General features: G+C 42.7%; 1 protein-coding gene across 3 annotated transcripts in view; it reads right to left on the reverse strand.

Annotated features, from left to right (window-relative positions):
• TMEM117 (transmembrane protein 117) overlaps window positions 1-17,615 on the reverse strand; it is a 244,250-nt gene extending 226,635 nt beyond the window's left edge. For 2 of the 3 annotated variants that reach the window (XM_081022359.1, XM_081022361.1), the window contains exons 1-2: window positions 16,328-17,615; window positions 8,288-8,582 (exon numbers count right to left, since the gene is read on the reverse strand). In XM_081022359.1, coding sequence (XP_080878485.1) covers window positions 8,288-8,564 — 277 coding nt within the window. In that variant the 5' untranslated portion in view covers window positions 8,565-8,582; window positions 16,328-17,615. Of the gene's footprint in view, window positions 1-8,287; window positions 8,583-15,980; window positions 16,237-16,327 lie in introns of those variants that run through there. The other variant, XM_081022360.1, reaches the window with a different exon arrangement.
• Window positions 17,616-22,629: the final 5,014 nt, after the last annotated feature.

Here is a 22,629-nt window from a genome sequence, read left to right on the forward strand (position 1 = left end):
TGCCTACCCATGTATTATTTCTACCCTGCCAATCTGTACCCACCACTCTGGGTGGCTTCCAATACATATAAAAACATAACAGAGCATTAAACATAAAAAACTTCCCTAGACAGTCTTTCTTATACATACACACACACACACACATGCAAATAAATATACAGACACATGAATTCATACACATTTATTTTCACATCTAACACACACATGCACACACACTTTATATCTCTATCTATCTATCTATCTATCTATATCTATCTATCTATCACACAAACAGTAATTAGATTGGAAAAAAAGCATTTCTTGTCCCCATGCAGAAACAAGCCTTGAAAACACCCATCAATTGGCTCCATTGCTTTTTATGCCTTGTTGTTTCTTGGGGGCGGGGGGCGGGGGGCGGGGGGAGGGAAACAGAAAAAGGGGTTGCTATCAACAGTGTTGGGGACATCCATTCATCCTGCTTCGATCTGCTCTGCGGTCAGCTGCAAGAAAGTACTGTCAGCGTCCAGAGCTTTGCTGTCTTGGCTTAATTGCCCTCTGCCTACCTAGCAAGGCATCTATTACATTCAATATTCTCTGACATTTATTTCCCAAGCTCTTATTATGCAGTCTCATAATGCCTTTCAAATAAACGCCACATTTCACCTGGGGGTAACACAATTTAGTTGCAGGCATAATACCCATTTATAAAATAAAAAAAGTAATAGGGAAGCCAGATAAGAAAAAAAGTGAAATTCAGGAGAAAAGCATGCTAAAATGCCGATTAATTTTCATGGGAACCTTATTTTATTTTATTTTTTAACTACTGTAATGCACAAATGTGGTGAACTGACCTTAAGGCTGGGGGGAAATGAGAAAACCAAAATTGACAGATACATTTTAAGTTCAAGGTGATTTATAGAACATGAAAACCTGATGTATCCATCTGTTGCTTTTTCTTTTAAAAAAGTATCAAATGTAAAGTGAGTTCATACATAACTCACTTCATGGCGTTCATGAAGAAAAGGACATCTCTCCCAATGTTCTGTATTTTCTCTTAAAACAAAGGGGTCACTCTCCTCCAAGTTACATTTTTAATTTTTAATTTTGCTTTATTTATTTATTTTTTAAATAATATTTATTGTAGTTTCACAAAGAAAGAATCACATTAATAAAAAAGACAAATTTAAGAATAAAAAGAAAAATACACAATACAAAATACAAAAGGAAAAAAGAAAAAACAAATTAAAAAGAAAAAACAGTTAAAAAGAATTCCGTCTTTTCATGACTTCTTTTACATTTACTTGTTTCCCGGACCTCCTCATACCTCCCTCTTTTGTATTCCAATTCAGTTTGTTAATCCAGCAATTTCTTTCCCTCTTTTTTAATCCCAATCCTTAATCTTAATATATTATAACATTAAGTTTTAACCTATTAAAAACCAATTTTTCCATTCTTTTAACCTTTTTAATCCTAATCCTTAATCTTATATATTTATTAACTTTAAAGCCTGTACAGCTAGAAGCCACTTAACTTCAGTCCAACATCACTCTAACATTCATTAATTTTGCAATATTTCTGTAGATAATCTTTAAATTTCTTCCAATCTTCTTCCACCGACTCTTCTCCCTGGTCACGGATTCTGCCAGTCATTTCCACCAGTTCCATATAGTCCATCAACTTCATCTGCCATTCTTCCTGGGTGGGTAAATCTTGTGTCTTCCAATATTTTGCGATGAGTATCCTTGCTGCTGTTGTTGCATACATAAAGAGAGTTCTATCCTTCTTTGACACCAATTGGCCGACCATGCCCAGGAGAAAGGCCTCTGGTTTCTTCAGGAAGGTATATTTAAATACCTTTTTCATTTCGTTATAAATCATCTCCCAGAACGTCTTAATCCTTGGGCATGTCCACCAAAGGTGAAAGAATGTACCTTCAGTTTCTTTACATTTCCAACATTTATTATCAGGCAAATGGTAGATTTTTGCAAGCTTGACTGGGGTTATGTACCACCTGTATATCATTTTCATAATATTCTCTCTTAGGGCATTACATGCCGTAAACTTCGTACCTGTGGTCCATAACTGTTCCCAGTCAGCGAACATGATATTATGTCCAACATCTTGTGCCCATTTAATCATAGCAGATTTCACCGTTTCATCTTGAGTATTCCATTTCAGCAGCAAGTTATACATTCTTGACAAATTCTTAGTTTTGGGTTCTAACAGTTCTATTTCTAATTTTGATTTTTCCACCTGGAAGCCAATTTTCTTATCCAAATTGTATGCCTCCATTATCTGATAATAATGAAGCCAGTCTCGAACTTTATTTTTTAGTTTTTCAAAACTCTGCAATTTCAATCTGTCTCAATCTTGTTCCAAAATTTCCCAATATTTCGGCCATTTGACCTCCATATTGAGCTTTTTCAAGGCCTTCGCTTCCATTGGTGACAGCCACCTTGGAGTTTTATTTTCCAATAAATCCTTGTATCTTATCCAAACATTAAATAGTGCTTTCCTGACAATATGGTTTTTTAAATGCTTTATGTGCTTTGACCTTGTCATACCACAGATATGCATGCCATCCAAATACGTTGTTAAAACCTTCTAAATCCAAAATGTCAGTGTTTTCAAGAAGCAACCATTCTTTCAACCAGCAGAAAGCTGCTGATTCATAGTAAAGTTTAAGGTCTGGCAGGGCAAATCCACCTCTATCCTTTGCATCTGTTAATATTTTAAATTTTATTCTGGGCTTCTTGCCCTGCCAGACAAATCTAGAAATATCTCTCTGCCACCTCTTGAAACAGTCCATTTTGTCCACAATTTGCAATGTTTGAAACAAAAACAACATTCTAGGCAATACATTCATTTTTACAGCAGCAATACGACCCAGCAGTGAAAGCTTCAAATTTGACCAGATTTCTAAGTCTTTTTTCACTTCAGCCCAACATCTTTCATAGTTGTCTTTAAATAAGTTCCCATTTTTTGCTGTCAAGTTAATCCCCAAATATTTAACTTTCTTAACCACTGTTAAACCTGTCTCATTCTGAAACCTCTCTCTCTCTATTGGTGTTAAATTTTTCTCTAAAACCTTAGTTTTTACCTTATTCCATTTAAATCCTGCAACTTGACCAAATTCTTGAATCAGTTCTAAAACCCTTTTGGTACTAGATTCTGGCTCCTGTAACGTCAATACTAAGTCATCTGCAAATGCTCTCAATTTGTACTGTTTGGCTCCAACCTGTATACCTTTAACCAACTGATCCCTTCTAATCATGTTCAGCAAAACCTCCAGGACCAAAATAAAAAGCAGTGGTGAGATTGGGCAACTTTGTCGTGTCCCTTTTTCAATCTTAAATTCTTCCGTCACCACATTATTTACAATTAATTTAGCTTTTTGTTCTGAATAGATTGCACTTATACCGTTTTCAAAACCTTGGCCTACCCCCATACCCTGTAGGTTCTTCTTCATAAAACTCCAAGAAATATTGTCAAAGGCTTTCTCCGCGTCCACAAATATCAAAACTGCTTTAGTGTTTATATTCACTTCTAGTTTCTCCAAAATGTCAATTATGTTCCTGATGTTATCAGACAGATGTCTACCCGGGAGAAAGCCCGCTTGGTCTTTATGGATCTCTTCCAACAACACTTTTTTCAGTCTCTTAGCCAAAATGTCTGCAAAAATTTTATAATCCACATTAAGTAATGATATGGGGCGGTAGTTCTTAAGCTGCGTCTTTTCAGTCTCTATTTTCGGTACAAGTCTAATATAAGCTTCTTTCCACGACTCTGGTGCCCTTTTCCCCTCCATTATTTCATTACAAACCTCTTTCAAAGGTTGTACTAGCCATTCTTTCAAGGATCTGTAATATCTAGAAGTCAGTCCATCCGGTCCTGGAGATTTACCCAATTGCATGTCTTGAATGGCACCTTCTATCTCCTGTTCAGTTATTTTGTAGTTCAACATTAATTTATTTTCTTGAGATATTTTTTGTAATCCATTTGTTTTCAAAAATCTATCTACATCAGTTTCTTTCAATGGCCCTTGTGTGTATAGTTGTTTAAAGTACCTCTGGAAACAATTTCTAATCTCATTTGGGTTCTGTATATTCCTTCCTTCCACTTCTAGATTTGTAACTGTGTTTAATTTTTGTCTTTTTTTCATTTGCCTTAATTTTGCTTTCAAGGCACTGCTGAACACATCTGACTCTCCCCCTGGCAATGTGGCAAAGAAAAAGAAAAGACTTAAATATGTGCATCCTTTTTCAATGACTCTTTTTAAGATGTTGCTGGATGGAAGTCATACTGGAGAGTTTTCCTAGGCCCTGATTGTTTATGGTTAGAATCGATTCTTGAGCAACTTCCAATTTTGATTCCAATACCTTGACCTCTACTCTCAGATAGAATATCTGTAATAGCTCTGCATTTGTACACTTTAATGATTACGGTTGCAATCTTGCATACACTGTTTGTGTCTCCTTCTCTTTCTTCAGCATCTGATCAACGTGATCAAGGCTTTATTGCAAACTGGCAGCCTTTATAACACCATAGCAGGGCTGGCCAATGTGCTGCCCTCAGATAGCGATGGGGGAGAAACTCAATTCAGTTAACACCTAAAAGCGAACTTATTGAATTTGCACTTTTCAAGGTATCATGAGAACCAAAACTCAACCTTCCTTTGAAATTCACACTTCTCCAAGTTTCATACAAAAATACATATGTTAGGGCCAAGTGTTCATAAAAAGGAATATATTAGGACTCAGCTATACAGCTGCAAATATTAATGTTTTACGTGCATTATACAAATGTGATACTAGAGGGTGATGAAAATAACACACTAACACGCATTGCATCAGGGGAAATTGCTTGCAAAAATGTGTACAGCATTTTAGACCTGCCTTGTCTCAGTGCAGCTAATGGCACAGTTTCATAAACAGGTGGGAAAATAAGCTCAGCGAATGGAAATCCCACCAGTTCCTGTGTCAATGAGGATTTCTACTAAAAGCCTTAAACAAAAGCTGTTTACTTTCAAGTCTTAAAAGTCTGCTGCTCACCAGCTGCCTCTTTGACCCAAGGCTTTCCCCCCCTATTCCAGATGCCAAATTATGTTTCATTGTGATTCCAGTTAGCTTGGTCACCTTCTGAATCTAAAAACATTCTATTTACTGATGGGATATTAGTAGTTTTTAATATATTAAAATGTGCAACAGAAATCTTTTTTGGCCCAGGTGTGTCTCTATACACACACACACACACACACACACACACACAGTAGTACATTAAGGCAAATTAGTCAGCAAAGGTGAGGAAAAGCTTACTTAAGCTTTTTTCCACCGTTACGCATGTTTACATCTTCCCAGGGATTTGATAGTGCTTCAGCAAAAATGGTGTTAAGTCAGCATTTGCAATGCTGTGGCTCTCTCTCTCATAAATTTCTGGCACTAGAGAATCCCCATGAACCAGAGGACTGAGCAATAGAAAATCTGAAATTATAGACATTTTGTTTCACTTGTAAAGAGAGCTATGGAAAAGTAAATAAATATAATATTTATTTTCCATATTCCATTATAATTATAAAATGCTGCCCATCTGGGCGACTCCCAACAAAATATCAAAAACACTGTGGGTATGCGTCACTTTACAAAATAATATAAGCAAAGAAAGATAGGTCTCCACCCCCAAGGAACTTCCAATCTAATTTACACAATGGGTAAGACAAGGGGAGGGTAACAAGGGAGTAAAATATGCAAATACAGCTTGAGTCCCACAGGCAGAATGAGGAGTTCTATCTGACACCGTTGTCCCATTTGCACAAAACTTCCACTTACAAAACTGAACTTCCCCTCCCTCTCTTTCCCCTACCAGCACCCCAAATCTGGCCCAGAAATGGGCATTTTCTGCTGTTGCCCCTGCTCTGTGGAATGCGCTTCCCTCTGTGCAACCACCAGTTGCTTCAAGTGATGTCTCCCTCTTGATGTCAACAATGAAACCGAATAGCTGTGGGGTCTGGGAAATCAGACTGAGCAGAATATAAATATAGACTGATTCACCACCTGAACCAGATCTGACTTCAGCTTGGACTAGGAATAGGTCACGAACACAAGCTATGTACTCAGATACACGTGTAATCTGAGAGGTATTTCTGTGCTCCTTACCTTTAAAATATTAAAAACAGGATCTGACCCATGTTTGTTTGGTAAAGATTAAGAGAGTTAGCATGGCCGAAATCCTCTTTCGCCAATGTATATACAGTGGTACCTCGGGTTAAGTACTTAATTCGTTCCGGAGGTCTGTTCTTAACCTGAAACTGTTCTTAACCTGAAGCACCACTTTAGCTAATGGGGCCTCCTGCTGCCGCTGCAGCACAATTTCTGTTCTCATCCTGAAGCAAAGTTCTTAACCCGAGGTACTATTTCTGGGTTAACGGAGGCTGTAACCTGAAGCGTCTGTAACCTGAAGAATATGTAACCCGAGGTACCACTGTACAGAGAACCTGGAAGCCAATTCAGGGGCTGCTCCCACTGATTTCACAAAGGATACACATGTGTGGTGGATATCTGGGGTGATGGGGAATCAGATGAGCTTGAAAAAAGACCACACCCTGTGTCACACAACAGGAATGTCAGATGTTGACACTCTGACTTAGACACATTTGTGGACTGAAAGAGATTATCATTGTCAAGGACACCTTATGATATTCTGCATATAACTACTCCATAAGCCAGCCTTGAACAACCTGATACTCTCCAGATGTTTTGGACTACAACTCCCATCAGCCACAACAATTCTCATCTAAAACATTTGGAGGGTACCAGATTGGCAAATGCTGCCATAAGCATCAAGTGTTGAACAAAATTTTGCCACACACCAATGCCCAATCACATATTAAAAGTAGAAGTCTTTGTCACCACGAGATAGAATGTTATGCATCACCACTTGCTAAGGTGAACATATGTGTTGGTGCCACACAGTAAATAATCCGATGGGGTGCCCATCTGACAGACATACATACAGAGATCAAGGTACCATATACAGTCCCATGTCATCCCCACATTTTATTCTCACAACAATTCAAATATATAAGATAGGTTGAGACAGGGTGACCAGACCAAAGTCAGACAGTGGGCTTTATATTTGACTGAAGGTAAGAGATTTGAACCTGGGCCTTCCCAGACTGCCAAGCAAGCTTCCTGATCTCAGAGCAGAGTTTTTCTGATGGTGAAAGGAAGCGGGGTGGTTTCAACTTTTTCCAGGGACATTTTGTCCAGACGTCTACATGAAGCAAATGTAATCTGGTTGAAACCTACAGGGAACCAGGCAGAGGGCCTTCTCGGTAGTGGCACCCGCCCTGTGGAATGCCCTCCCACCAGATGTCAACTACCAGACTTTTAGAAGACATCTGAAGGCAGCCCTGTTTAGGGAAGCTTTTAATGTTTGATGCATTACTGTATTTTAATATTTTGTTGGAAGCCGCCCAGAGTGGCTGGGGAAGCCCAGCCAGATGGGCGGGGTACAAATAAATTATTATTATTATTAATTATTATTAATTTTTGCTAATCACACTCGTGGTTCCATTAGCCATCTCCCCTGAGTCTTCATTTTTTAATGTTTTAATTAATGCTTATTGGAATAACATAATGGTTGTTGTGTAACACTGTCTTAGATTTTATTCCTGAGAACAAGTCATAGAATTGCAAAATCATAGAGTTGGAAGGGACCACGAGGGTCAACTAGTCCAACCCCCTTTTCACCCAATGTGGGCCTCCAACCCACAACCCTGAGATTAAGAGTCTCATGCTCTACCAACGGAGCTATCCCAGCTCTTAAGTCATCCTCATAAGAATGATCTCACTGCAAAGAGTCAGTCCTATCTGGAAAATCCAGCTCAGATCACAACTCCATGGATTGGATGGAATGGACAACAAAGGCTCCCGGGTACAGAATGCATGCTTACAATAAATGCAAAAAAGCACATTAAACAAAGCCATGCTCTTATCGTAATATCCAGGCTGTGTTTCACAAATACATCAAGACAGTGAGGAAAGTGCCCTGAAGCATGTCTTTGGCGAGGAAAGTTAATGCCCTCTTCATTAGACCAAACAGATGTGCCTTCACTCTTTGAAAGATTATTTTGCTTATAGTCATCAAGATTGATGATCTGACTGACTCATCACTGCTGCGCAACACATCCTATTCAGCCATCATCTTTCACTTTGCTTTGCTGCCTTTTCAACCTGAAAGGTGTAAAACGGGAACATCTCACAGAGAGGGAGAGAGAAAACACAGGCTTTTAGCACATCGTGGAACTTACCAAACAAGCGTTGATGGAAGAAGAACTTGCCAGCTATCAGTCCGGTAAGGATGGCAAGCAGCCACAGGAACACTTTTAAAAACCTCCAGCCTCCTCCCTCGGGGTATTTGTTGGCTACAAAAGAAAAGCAGTTCCCCACGACAATGACATTTGCTTCGGTTTGGCTGTGAGAGACCGGATCCTCGGCAAATATCAAGAAGTTACAGAAGATCACCAGGTAGGCCACTATCAAGCGGGACCACGGATGCTGGAAGTAGTAGCGGAAGTCTTTGGCCATCCTCAGACCCTTCAGCCCCTGCATGCAAAAAGCAAAGAAGGCATTTGTTCTATTGTGTTACTGGATGTTGCACTATGTTATAGTCTTACAAGGGCTATAACAGAACGTTAGAAGTCAGACTATTGGCCCATCTAGGCCAATTCGTTCAACACTGGCTGGCAGTGACCATGCAAGGTTTCAGACAGGAAGTCTTTTCCAGCCCTACCTGGAAATACCAGAGATTGAACCCAAGACCTTCTGCATGCAAAACGGATGCTCTACCACAGAGCTATGACCCTTCCCACTATACATCACTTCCCCCTGCTACCCCAGCTTCTATCCTCTTTAAACAGGCTCTGGAACTAGCTGCCTGTTGTGTGACCCTGTTCACCAACTCCAATGGGGGCACACTGGCGAATGCTGATAAGAGTGAATGGAACCCCTTAACTAAAAGCACTTTCATTCACTTAGGCCAGCAGCTTCCCAAACTTGGGTCTCCAGCTGTTTCCCATCATCCCTAGCTAGCAGGACCAGTGATCAGGGATGATGGGATTTGTAGTCCAAAAACAGACCCAAGTTTGGGAAACACTTATTTAGGCAAAGAGCAGCTTTTGCTTCAATTGATAGGGAAGATGGATATGGAATCCACAGAAGCCAGAATTTTCATTCTCATTTCATCGCAGAGGGCTGGACTAGATGAAACCCAACTCCACAATTCTGTTATTCTAGCTTTTTCACTTCTTTTCTGGATTAACGGTGGAAGTCCAAAGGAAGTCAGCAGGACTATAGTTCCACTGGAATCAATGGGTCGTAAAATGAGTCACAACTAACCAGTTCTATTGATTTCAATGGGACTTAAACACAACTAACCTACTCTGGATTTGGGGTCCATGTTTACATAAATAGGGTGGGAGAGGCTCCAAGGCAATGTAAGCCTCATGCATGCAAATGCTTCAATATTCAACTAATAGAAAAGTTCCGACGAGCACACAGAAGCAGGATTTTCACCCAAGTCAAGACATCTTGCATGTCTACTCAGAACTAAGTCCTGCTGAGATCACATAACTTACTCCAGGGTGTTTATTTAGGCTGGGAGTGAGCATAATTGAATACAGTGAATCACGAATATTTTAATTAACTGATGCATTTGTCAATTAAATTTGCATATGAATAAAAGCAATGGGTCTGAAGCAAACAGCAGACTTCCTTTGGTTTTAGAACCTGTGGCCCTCCAAAGATACAACCCTCATCATCCTTAACCTCTGGCCTTACTGATTTGGCCTGATGAAGTCCTGCAACACCTCAGCTGTGCACACCCTCCTGTGTGCTTCGCATCCAGTGTGCTCCCACCACAGGTTTGTAAAGCTGTGAACACACAGTGTTAGCCACAACCCACACCTATCCTGTAGTTTCTTGAGAAATGCTGTGTCTTCCCTAAAACAGCTTTGATTCAATTTGAAAACATAGGACATACATGAAGTCATCCATGCCCCCTCTCCATCCACTGGTGCAGACAGACAGAAGGAAACTTGAAAACACATCCAACCATACTAATGTGTAAAATGGTGACCATAGGGTCCCCACTCATGTTTTAATTGATGCATGTGTCATAGATGGAGCGCTGATCATCAACAGGATTTATAGTTACTTGTATTAAAAATAATGGGTTGGATTCAAAGGTGTGCAAGTTGAAGGTGACAAGATCCAACCTATCTATATATCTGTCTGTCTGTATCTCCTGACTAATCCCTGTAATTGATTTAAAAAGCTATCCTCAATTGCATGTTGCAGACTTACCTAGAAGCAAGCATCTCACTATAGTCTAAGAACAGGTTTTCATGCAAATCACCTTGGACTTCTCTTAATAGCTGCACAGTATACCAGTAAATGAATGACTCAACTGAGATAGACCTTAAGACTGTTGGCATCTGCATTCCTTAGTAACATTCGCTTTAAATGAATGCCAGGAGCCAAGGTGACAATATTAGGAATACTCCAGATAGAACCATTCTGGACAGCCCTATTAAAGGTTATACTCACAAGTGAGCAGAATTTACGATGATTTTGGATGCTGAGAAAGCATTTGATAACGTCTCCTGGAATTTTATGCTTAAAGTAATGGGATGTGGGGACACTTGTATAAGGGGAGTGAGGGTGTTATATACAGATCAATCAACAAAACTGATGTTGAGTAATTTATTGACGGAAAATTGTAAAATAACCAAGGGAACAAGACAAGGCTGCCAGCTATCACTCTTATTGTTCATAGTAGTTTTAGAAGTATTGGCACAAAAAATAAGAACTAATCAACAAATTAAAGGAATAAAAGTGGGACAAAGAGAATACAAACTTAAGGTATTTTGAGATGATGTGATGATATCAGAAGAAGATCGAATAGAATCGACCCCAAAGGGACTCGATGAAATAAATAATTTTGGAGAAGTAGTGGGTCTCAAAATCAACAAGAATAAAACCAAATTGTTGGCTAAGAATTTAAAAGATGATGTTAAGAATGAATTACAAGAAATATCTGAGTGGAGATCTTGGGAATCAGAGTGCTAGTTCTTCCTCCACTCCACAAATCACTGTCCCACATGCCCTCCACAAATTGACGGTGTGGAGGGCAATCTGCAGCTGAGTACATGGAGGTTCCCACCCATTTGTGTACTTCTCCCTCTATTGTTAACCTCTTCTTGATCCATTGTTCTTAGCTGAAGAAATAACACTGCTTGCATGTAGCTTAGGAGTAGGGGGCGTGTTGTGGGAAGGCTGCTCCTCAGACATCCAAACTGGAGTCTCAGCTTTCCTGGATGAGGGCTTGAGCCGGAAAGTAATATAAGAAGAATATTCACAGCACTGAATCCAACCCTGAACGCTGAGCCAAGGCTTACAGGCAGGGCTGTTTTTCAGCTGGAACTCATCAGAACTGAGTTCTAGCACCTCTCAGGTACTTTCTGGCACCTCTTGGGTGGGCGCCACTGCCATTCTAAGATTCTAAGAGAAGGAGGGAGGTGCTCATGGCGAGCTCTGGCACCTCTTTTTCTAGAAAAATAGCACTAGTTACAGGGGAATAGAGACCACTGCTGTGCACTAGTTTGAAAATGTAGCTGCTGCTTTAAATGATGTCATCGAAAGATAAGGTAAAGGTAAAGGGACCCCTGACCATTAGGTCCAGTCGTGGCCGACTCTGGGGTTGCGGCGTTCATATCGCTTTATTGGCCGAGGGAGCTGGCGTACAGCTTCCAGGTCATGTGGCCAGCATGACTAAGCAGCTTCTGGTGAACCAGAGCTGCGCACGGAAACGCCGCTTACCTTCCCGCCAGAGTGGTACCTATTTATCTACTTGCACTTTGACGTGCTTTCGAACTGCTAGGTTGGCAGGAGCTGGGACTGAGCAACGGGAGCTCACCCCGTCATGGGGATTAGAACCGCCGACCTTCTGATCGGCAAGTCCTAGGCTCTGTGGTTTAACCCACAGCGCCACCCGAGTCATTGAAAGATGGTGTGTACCAATGCAAAAACCCTGGGTATAAACCACTCCCATGTGTTTCAAATGTTATGTGTGTACACAGCCTCTGTGAGCTGAGCAAGCTTCCAGCTCCCCCTTCTCCTTTCTTTTATTTACCCATGGGTAAAATGCTTGAATTGGGATAAAGGATATGCCTTATGCCAAAGAGGCTTTTCCTCCTTAGAAGAGGCACACATTTAAATTTATAGGTAGCTTTTAAGCCACAAGGGCCCTCATAACAGCTTACCATAAAATAATAACAGACCATAAAACCATCAAAAAGCAACTCATAAAAGAAAATGCAAAGACAGAGCAACAGCTCCATCCCAAATTAAAAGAAAGGGGCAAGCTCAGTTTTCAAGAAAGTTTAATGTAATGTGTCGTGTGTGTGTGTGTGTGTGTGTGTGTGTGTATGCAGTCTGACTTTTGCCACTCAGAAAGCACTGTCTACATAGAAGTGGCCCATCAAGACAGAGGAAGCTGGGACCTCCTTGCAACTATGGGGCCACTGGGTAACTGTTTGGAACAGTGGAAAACCCTGGAACATCGCAGAACTTCAGGGCTTTCCTCTGCTGCACAATGTGGAGCTCTGCAAGTTAAAGGTAAAGGACCCCTGGACTGTTAAGTCCAATCAAAGGTGACTATAGTGTTGCAGCACTCATCTCACTTTCAGGCTGAGGGAGCCGGTGTTTGTCCACAAACAACTTTCCGGTTCATATGACCAGCATGACTAAACCGCTACTGGCGCAACAGAACACCGTGACAGAAACCAGAGTGCACAGAAATGCCATTTACCTTCCCGCCACAGCGGTACCCATTTATCTACTTCCATTGGCATGCTTTCGAACTGCTGGGTTGGCAGGAGCTGGTACAGAGCAACGACAGCTCACCCTGTCGTGGGGATTCGAACCGCCAACCTTCCAATCAGCAAGCCCAAGAGGCTCAATGGTTTCACTTTGCAAGTAAAGACCAGCAGGGATGGATGGAGAGATGCCTCTACCCAATCCCTATCCCCTGTTGGTTTGCACCCTTAGGCAAGTATAGGACTGTGCTGTGCATTGTTTTAACTTTTACAATCCCTACATTTCTTCTAAGGTTGTTAGCTGTCTTGAGTTCCACTTTAGAGTGGAAAGGGATGGTGTGGTTTTTTAAAAAATAAAGATACAGTATACACTGAGCACCATGCATGACAGCTACACATGCAGCAATATAAAATTTTTGTTCCTCCCGTCTAGTACTGTTCATGCATCACGTCAGACAGCTTAAGGGGGGGGCCACCAGGGCAGCATCAGTGAGCGCACATGTGCCTGCAGAGGTCTTTCTTGGCACTCCTGGGGTCTCTCTGTCCCTCCCCAGCCACTGAAATATGGCTTGAAAGAATCATTCTGCTGTTGCGAATATCAAAGGTCCTGGTGTGCTATGCTCTTCCTCCATGGCTAGAGGCAGTAATGCTTTTGAAAACCAGTTGTTGGAAACCGCAGGAGGGCAAGAGTGCTCTTGGGCTCAAATCCTGCTTGCAAATTTCCCCCCCCCCCCCGGGGTATCAGGATGGCCACTGTGAGAACAAGAAGCTGGATTAAATAGGCCATTGGCCTGATCCTGCAGGCTCATTTTAGGTTCTTCTGTGTGTGCTCGGTAGCTGAGTGGTTGTGGGGCCCACAATAGCTCCTCTGGGTTATAAATGGGCACACAGGCCATTTACAATTTACATTCACAATTCAAATAAAATACAAAAAACAAGTGATATGAATACATATATATATACACAAGTATCATAAGTTGTATGCATCTATATGCACTATTACCGGAGAAGAAGTGTCTCTCAAGTACAAAACACTGAATAAGGGAAACAGCAGTGTTGTGGCTCCAAGCATGAATAAAGGAACAGGTAAATTACCTGGAATCTCCAGTTAATGGATCTTAGGTGGCAGGGCTGGAAAAGACATCTGCCAGGCTTGGAAAGCCAAAGTCACGGCCCATTAGATGTTAGTGGACGACTACTTCCTTCACCCCCATTGCCTGATGAGAACTGGAATCAAGCAATATCCAGAGAGCCCCTCTCTCTGTAGTAGACAGTTGACAGAATCAATGGTCTGACAGATTGCGTAACAGAAACTGTGGCTCAATGTTAGCAAGAGGACAATCTCTGCAGCCAAACTATGGGGGCTTTCATACACTTCAATGCTGATGCGTACTAATCAATTTATTGTATCCAAACCTAAACTGATTGCAAAGAATACATTCCACAGACATGCATTCCACTGTACTGTTCTTTAGGATTCTGATTTAAAAATAAAGGTCTGCGAAATCTGAACTTCAGTAAAGGAATTTAAAACTGAGCATATTGTTTGTTCCATCAAAAAAAACACAGCCAGTTCATTCTGCAGCTTCATTTTGCATTGATAAAGATAACAAAGCATCTATTATTGTGTGTTTTTCCAGAATGGTGTTCCAGTAAATAGACCCATAGATCTTTCTTAAAGAATGTAACTGGCAACAATGCAATTGTGTCAAAGTCACAGGAACCAGAAAAGCAAGATTTAAGAAATGCCAGAGATAATTGCAACATTTGTTTGATGACAAGTGTGAAAGCAAACAGTACTCTTTATAAATCACTGGATCCAGTATTTGCCATCATTTAAACAACACTAGTGGTTTTTAACATGAGCAATTGGTGATGTTTCAGGCAACTATATAACCAAATCTTATCTAAATAATTCAGAAAGTTACCTAGATGTTGTGAAAAAGTTACTGTCAGGGCAATAAATGAATTTCTTCTGTGTGTATATGAGCAAGGGAAGTAGACTCATGGGACTAAGATCAAAACAAGAAAGCCATAATTTTAAAACCATCATTTTGATCTCTAAAAGAACTTTTTAACAAATGCGGTCTCAAGATACTTTTGTGGGGTTTTAGATATCAAAGCACTAGTGAGGAGAAAGATAACTATGCAGCCCAGCAGTGGGAGAATTTCATCTCTACAGATGTTGGATTACTGCTCCCATCATCCCTAACCATTGGGCATGCTGACTGATGCCCATTCAGCAACACCCAGAAGGCCATATATTAGCCGCCCCTGATATATAGCACACTTTATCCTTCATATAGTTGATTTCATATACCTCATACCAGCAATACATACAGTCGGACTGTAAAGTAGGACAATAATATCCCCATGTTTCAAACGAGGGACTGAAAGGAAGATCAGATGTCAAGTATTGTTAGATTTGAACTGGGAGCCATTTCGTTTGCCACTATGAGATATCATCTCTATTCCTGTTCCTACAACACTACAAAAATAAGCAAACGCAAACCAGCTGTGTTTCCTAGTTAGCATTATGCCAGGTTTATACGACAGGGTTTTACAATAGGACACACCAGAAAAGGCACGTTAAACAGAAGAGCCTTATATTACCCCTTTAAAGGGGTAAAGGAAAAACAGGACTTGATTCCAACAAGAACTTGCCCAGATTTAGCCCCCAAGCCTGTTCTCAGTTCTGGGTCATGCAAGGCTAATAACAGAGGACCCGTCAATCCCAGGCATCTGGGATTAGGGGTAAGTGTTTTCAGGGCTAGGGATGTATTTTGGAAAAGAAACATTGCGCGAGACAGAGAAGTCTCTCAACGATGGGGCTATAGGAACACGGAAGCGAGCAACCCCAGACGTAGGGGGCGGGCTGCATTGTAAAGTGGAGGTTCAAAGCCAATGGCTAGGGGCTCATCAACACGCAAGCACCAAAACGTAGGTTTCTTTTGAATTTATTCCAGGAATACTATTTCCAGTCCCAGGGTTGAGGGGGGTGTCCGCTCCCCTACCAAACGCATATTTTTAGAAAGTGTGCATCGACACCATCACCCCCACTCCACACACACACACAAACACCATTTTCACACAAGAGGTGAGATAAAAATATACCAGCGACAATTACCTTCTGCGGTATCACCTTCTTGACGATAACCCACCCCGCAAAGAATAATAAAAAGCCACCCCTAAGGTTGAGATAAGATCTTCAGCGCCGGACCCTCGGAGCGAGCACGTGCAGAGTGCCTTTCCCACGGCTACAAACCCCAAACGTTTTCGCCCCGGGCTCCCTCGCAGTCTTAAGCCCCGGCCCCTCTCGCGTGGGAAAGTGTGGGGCTCCTGTCTGAGCCAAATGCCGCTCCGAGCAGGGCCGATCCGCGGCCCCCCCCCCGCGCGCTTTTAACACACGCGATCGCGGAGTGGGAGGGTGGGGAAGGGGCGGGCGCCCGCGGAGGCAGCGCGCACTTGACTCACCGCGTCCGGCGCAGGCACGCTGCCCTCCAGGACCGGCCTTTCTCCTTCCCTGCGCGGCTCCGGCGCCACGCGAGACAGTCGCCTCCTCGGCCGGCTATAAATATCCCGCGGGCGGACGCGGGGGAGCGCAGCCCGCCGGCAGCCCACGCCCTGGGGCCGCCCCTCGGGCCGCTGCCCTTAGCGGGCTTTCCCGGAGGACGTCTCCAAGGGATCGCTTGGCCAGGAGGAGCCCGCGGACGCCGGATCCGTTGGTCGCTGCTCGCTCCCTGCGACAAGGCCGGCTGCGGCTGCAATCCGGGCTCCCTCGCCTCTCTCCCTCCTCTCTTTCTAGCCTTCCCTTTCCAGGCCTCGCTGGAAGAAACTAGCGCGCATCCGCCGGGGGCATCTCGGATTTGGAGAGCTGGGCGCGCCGAGGGAACGAGGGCGCACGAGAGGCCCGGCCGGAGGAGGAGAGAGGCTGCTCTGCTCCCCTCCCAAGGTCGCCCGCCTCCCGCTCGTCGCACGCCGGAGCTGGCTGTAAGTCACCCAGAGCCCAGAAGCCCAGAGATGGGCTTCTGCGTCTGGCATCTCCTCCAGCTCTTCCCACGTGGAAGGTTCCTGGGGTAGCATAAACCCTGCAGGGTAGGACAGCTGTAGCAGTGGAACTGCTCTGAGTGAGCATCTGACCTGTGGGTCTGCAACAGTATCATCTTCCTCCTCCTCTCAGTTGACAAGGGTGCCAACTTGTTTAAAAAAGAAATATTTATATTTTTCAGATCTAGACATTTCATTGATTTTACAGTCATTCTCACATTTTAAAACTTGACTTCCTTCTGCGGTTCCTTAAATTTATTTTTAATATCTTCTGCATATCCAAATTAACATTATTTTTTAGTCTTCTTTAAATATATACTCTTACGTAACTGCAGGTTATTACAATAATCCTGCCAGTATTTTTATCTACAACAAGGGTGCCAACTTGAATAAAATATTGCCCAGATAAGCCCTGCCTGGCAAAATCGATCACAATATGCAACACACACACACACACACACTATTTCAATGGCAGTGCCACTATACATACACTCTGGATGGGCCTGCCCCCCTAAAATATTTTTTGTGGGGGGGGGGAGGGACCTCGGCCTCGAGGAGTTGGCTCAGGATCTTGCCTTAATTTTAAAATTATTAACACCTTTCACCACTCTTCTTCATTTAAGCATATCATTTCATGTTTCTTACTGTTTTATGTTCTACATTGTTTTAAATTTCATATTTAATGTGTTTATTATATTGTGTTTTATGCATTCTGTTTTCTTCCTACCTTCTCTACTGGTCCTTGACCAAAATAAATATACGTACCAACTAACTGCTTCCTATGTTCCTAATTCGTAATAAACGTGGATAAGTTCATGTAGCGAAGCATATAATCTGAAATTTCGGCAACATCTCTAGTAACTCTTTTTCCTGTTGGTTCTTTGTATTGACTTTTGAAGATGCAAACTGATTTGCATTTCTTATCTTGGAATGGATGGCCTTTGCAACAAGCCTGTGAGACACACCACTAGGACAAACTCGCGCATCACACATTTGTTTATGATGTACCATACAATACAATGCTTGCCTTGTTTGTATAATGGAAATGGTTCCTTATGCTTGTCCCATAAAGACACAGTAATTGGTTTCTTGACTTTGCCTTCAAGGAAAAGAGTTCTCTGGCACTACAAAATGCATCTGCCCTTTGAGGTACATATTGTATGTTTGCTTGTTTTCAGTGGCTATACGTCTTGCTATGTGTGCCAGCCGAACCATCTCAATTTCTATTTATGTAACTTTTACTGCAACCCTACCTACTTTCGTAGAACTAAGTCTAATTGAATTCAGTAGGACTTCTGAGTAAACAGGGTTAGGATTGGGGCTTTAGGAAGCTTCACTGAAATCATGCTCTTTTTTATTATTAAAAAAGAAAGTTTTTGAGGACTCCAATGGAGACCCAAGTTATTGCTTGCTAAGCAAAATACCAAATCTCTACCAGAAAGAACAGTTTCTTCTAATCTGACAATACCCTGGTAAAATGTTTACATATACAGTGGTACCTCGGGTTACATATGCTTCAGGTTACATACACTTCAGGTTACAGACTTCACTAACCCAGAAATAGTACCTCGGGTTAAGAACTTTGCTTCAGGATGAGAACAGAAATCGCTCAGCGGTGGCGCGGCAGCAGGAGGCCCCATTAGCTAAAGTGGTGTTTCAAGTTAAGAACAGTTTCAGGTTAAGAACGGACCTCCAGAATGAATTAAGTACTTAACCCGAGGTACTACTGCATAACAACTATAGGCAGGCATCAACTACCTTGGCTATGACAGGACTTCCGGGATTGATGGTTTTCACAAGAAACAGGGCTGGCAGAAGATATTTTGCTGCCTATGGTAAAGGACAAAATGGCACCCTTTCCCATTCCATGTACAGAAGATGAATGGACTGTCTAATCAATATCCTACTTAATTTAACATGGCTGATGAGGCAGCATCTTCCAGTACATAAAGGCAGCAGGACAGCTTATTAAAGAATGCAAGGCAGACTGTGTGGCACATGCCAGTGTGTCCTCATCTCACCTTGCTGCTGCTCCCCGTAGCTCCAGCATCTGCCGTCAGAGAAAAGCTGCCTCAATCTGTCTAACAGTAGGGCCGGCTCTTACTAGAACTCTGATCTCCACGGAATAGAGGCTGTTGCAAAAGGCGTACACTGAGCTCAGAATTTTGTTTTCAGTTCTAGAATAAACTATAGCTTAGACTTTCCACACTGAATTGGGCCCAGATACTAATTGGCAGTCAGTGCAGTTGGGTCAGGATTGGTGTTATATGCTCAAACTCAGGTGAGAAACCTGGCCGTTGAATTCTGCACCAGCTCTCCGCCCAGCCTTGAACAACGTTGTAATTTAACACCATGAGCAGAGTCTTCTATTCATTCCTGCATCCTGGCTTTGTCGCCAGCTTCTAAATTTGTCAATTCAACTGTACCACTATGGTGTCATTTACAGGACAGAGAAGAGAAAAGTGAATTGCTGCACAATAGCTTTAGGACATAGTGTTCTATTCAGAAAGGAAAAGTCCATGATATGTATTCACTTCACAAGCCACAGTTTTCTGGAGTAGCAAAGTAACCCACTTTATCAGTCAATGCTAGCCAAGGTTATATATATATATATATATATATATATATATATATATATATCTCCTTGCATTAAAATCTATTAAAAATCTGTGTTGGGTTTTTTAATGTGAAATGCTGTCAGAGGCTGTACTGAGGAGGAATGGTGAGGACCGCTGCCCCCCCCCCCTTCGCCTCAACCTTCCTGAGAACAGGAGAACAGTATAGATTTAGAACAGTGGTTTGCAGAAGGTCATAGTTCAGAGGCTGCAGAGGGGAGAAGCTGGGAAATATTGGGAGAGGAACAGCAGGAAGAAGTACCGGGGAGAGATAGCTGGCAGACTCAGTGTCTGTGGAAAGCATTCCTGACCACCACCATCACCCCCTCCCAGGACCAAGCGAGCATTGAGAGTAGTAGAACAGAGAGCTCAGAGGCAGAAAGCTTAGAGTAGCTGGTGCAGGGGTGACTAGAAGAGATGGAGGGGGTGGGACTTTACTCAGAGCAACTGCATTCCTTCATCTCTCTCTGTGAATATTGAATAAATTACTTGGTGAGCATTCTTCTTGTTTATCTGCTTCTTGGCTGCCACCGTGGGATGGATCAGATTCCCTGAAGCCTGACAAATACAGGTAAACATCACATTTGTTGTTGTTTAGTCGTGTCTGACTCTTTGTGACCCCATGGACCAGAGCATGCCAGGCACTCCTGTCTTCCACTGCCTCCCGCGGTTTGGTCAAACTCATGCTGGTAGCTTCGAGAACACTGTCCAACCATCTCGTCCTCTGTCGTCCCCTTCTCCTTGTGTCATCCCCTTCTCTTTCCCAACATCAGGGTCTTTTCCAGGGAGTCTTCTCTTCTCATGAGGTGGCCAAAGTATTGGAGTCTCAGCTTCAGGATATGTCCTTCCAGTGAGCACTCGGGGCTGATTTAAGAATGGATAGGTTTGATCTTCTTGCAGTCCATAGAACTCTCAAGAGTCTCCTCCAGCACCTATGGACTCCATTGGACAAAGACAACAGGCATATAAAAACATCGCATTTAGATCACCTTAAAAGTGATGACAGGTTACCTTTGACATTTCATTTATCCTCACCAAAGCCCAACTAATAAGAGATCCAGAAAATATACCATCAGCATGCTGAGGACACCCAGCCTTCTTTTCATCTAATCCAAATTTGCAGGTGGGTGCCCTTGACAGGTGTCTTGAGTCAGTAATGAGCTAGACTGGGCTAATAACTCAGCCCAAACAATGAAGAGATGCTAATGCCAGCTTACAGAGAAGTCGGTATTCAGCTGCTGTATCCCCTTAAGCAGGCATGGGGAACCTCTGACCCAGAAGTTTAATTTGTCCTGTCATGGTCCAATTTGCCTGTGAGGTGGTATCCCATAAATCATGACCACCTGCCTCACCACTTGACATCATATCTCAGGTGTGGGGCAGGTGGGGATGCAGTTCCCCATGCACAACTGTGAGCCTTAAAGTGTTCACACAATTCTCCCTGGGCAAGGGAGGCTTGTGGTCACCAACATTCAGTTCACCGGCAACAAGAGCAAGCCTGCTGGGATTGGCTGAACTGCAGAGTTCCCGATGGAGCATCAAAATGATTGACAGATGGGTGGTGCCCTTTAGACAGGGGAACCCAGGTTCCAGCCAACCCAATCGGGTTCCCCATCCCCTGCCTCAAAGATCAGCTTCACAACTTGGAGGTGCTGTTAGACATGGCCTGGAAAGTGATGGCAAAACAGCATCTGTGACCAGAAACACCTTTCACCAACTCTGGTTAGTCCACTCCTGGCAAAAGATGCTGCTGCTACAGTGATCCATGCCTTGTTACTGTGACGTTAGCCTGCCTCTGAAAGGTCTTCATTTTGCTCAAAACATAGCAGCAAGACTTCCTTGCCCAGTATACCTGTAGCAGCATCTCCACTCCCATTGTTCGGCCTGGACACTGAGGTCCAGCTCCGAGGGCCTTCTGGTGGTTCCCTCATTGTGAGAAGTGAAGTTACAGGGAACCAGGCAGAGGGCCTTCTCGGTAGTGGCACCTGCCCTGTGGAACGCCCTCCCATCAGATGTCAAAGAAATAAACAACTATTTGATTTTTAGAAGACATCTGAAGGCAGCCCTGTTTAGGGAAGTTTTTAATATTTGATGAATTATTGTATTTTAATCTTTTGATGGAAGCTACCCAGAGTGGCTGGAGAAACCCAGCCAGATGGGCAGGTTATAAATTATTATTATTATTATTATTATTATTATTATTATTATTATTAGCTAGGACTAATTATATTGAGCATTTTATAAGGGGGCTTAATTGTCCTCACTGGTTTCCGGTTTGTTTCTGGATACAATTTCATGGTTGTGTTGACCTATAAAACCCTGTAAGCAGCTTAGGTCCTGCCCATCTGAACCTAGGCATCTCCACATAAGCCTGACCATTTCCTGAAGTTGTCATTGGGCATCCCCCATTGCAGATCCCTCTAGAGATTAGGCAGGAGCTGATTACCGGAGGCCGGTCCTTTTATGTGCTTCCACATGGGATATAGAACTCCTTCTGAGACATTTAGTCAGCCGCTGCTCTCTTCTATTGGGCAAAACCTTTGTATACATGAGGTTTTGCCTAGGCATCTCAGTCACTGTAATAAAGATGTGGTTTTATGGATTAACTGCGTGCTTCCGGGATCCAGAGCTGAAAGAGCAAAACTGTTGGGCTGACCCCTATAATCATGAAAACAAGGTTAATAAAGATGTGATACTCAACCTTTACAAGTCTAAGACAGACACATCACCTGGAATACTACTGCTTCCCTTTGCCTCGGGCAACAAAGTTGATTCTGCTGGCACTTGAACAGATGAGCAAACACTGTCACAGCTGAGTAGTCCTACTGAAGGACTGTGGGATGGCATCCAACCATGGCATACACTTCTTGAAATCAATGGACGAGTCAGAACATGTCTTAGGCCCTGATTTTCCATTTTCAACAGAGCAGCATTGTGGAGTTCCGTCAGGAAATAGGTAGTGCAGTGGATTTTCCAAACCATCACCTCAAAACAAACTCTGATTAGGTGAAATGCCACCTACTCTTACATCAACCAGTTTAGTTACTAAATTATTATTCTGCCTCTGCACACCTCTCCGTAACTTTATGGGTGAGACAGGTGACTAAACAGCTT

Source organism: Podarcis pityusensis, assembly GCF_964106645.2.
Source record: "Podarcis pityusensis genome assembly, chromosome: 10".
In the NCBI taxonomy this organism is placed as follows: Eukaryota; Metazoa; Chordata; class Lepidosauria; order Squamata; family Lacertidae; genus Podarcis; species Podarcis pityusensis.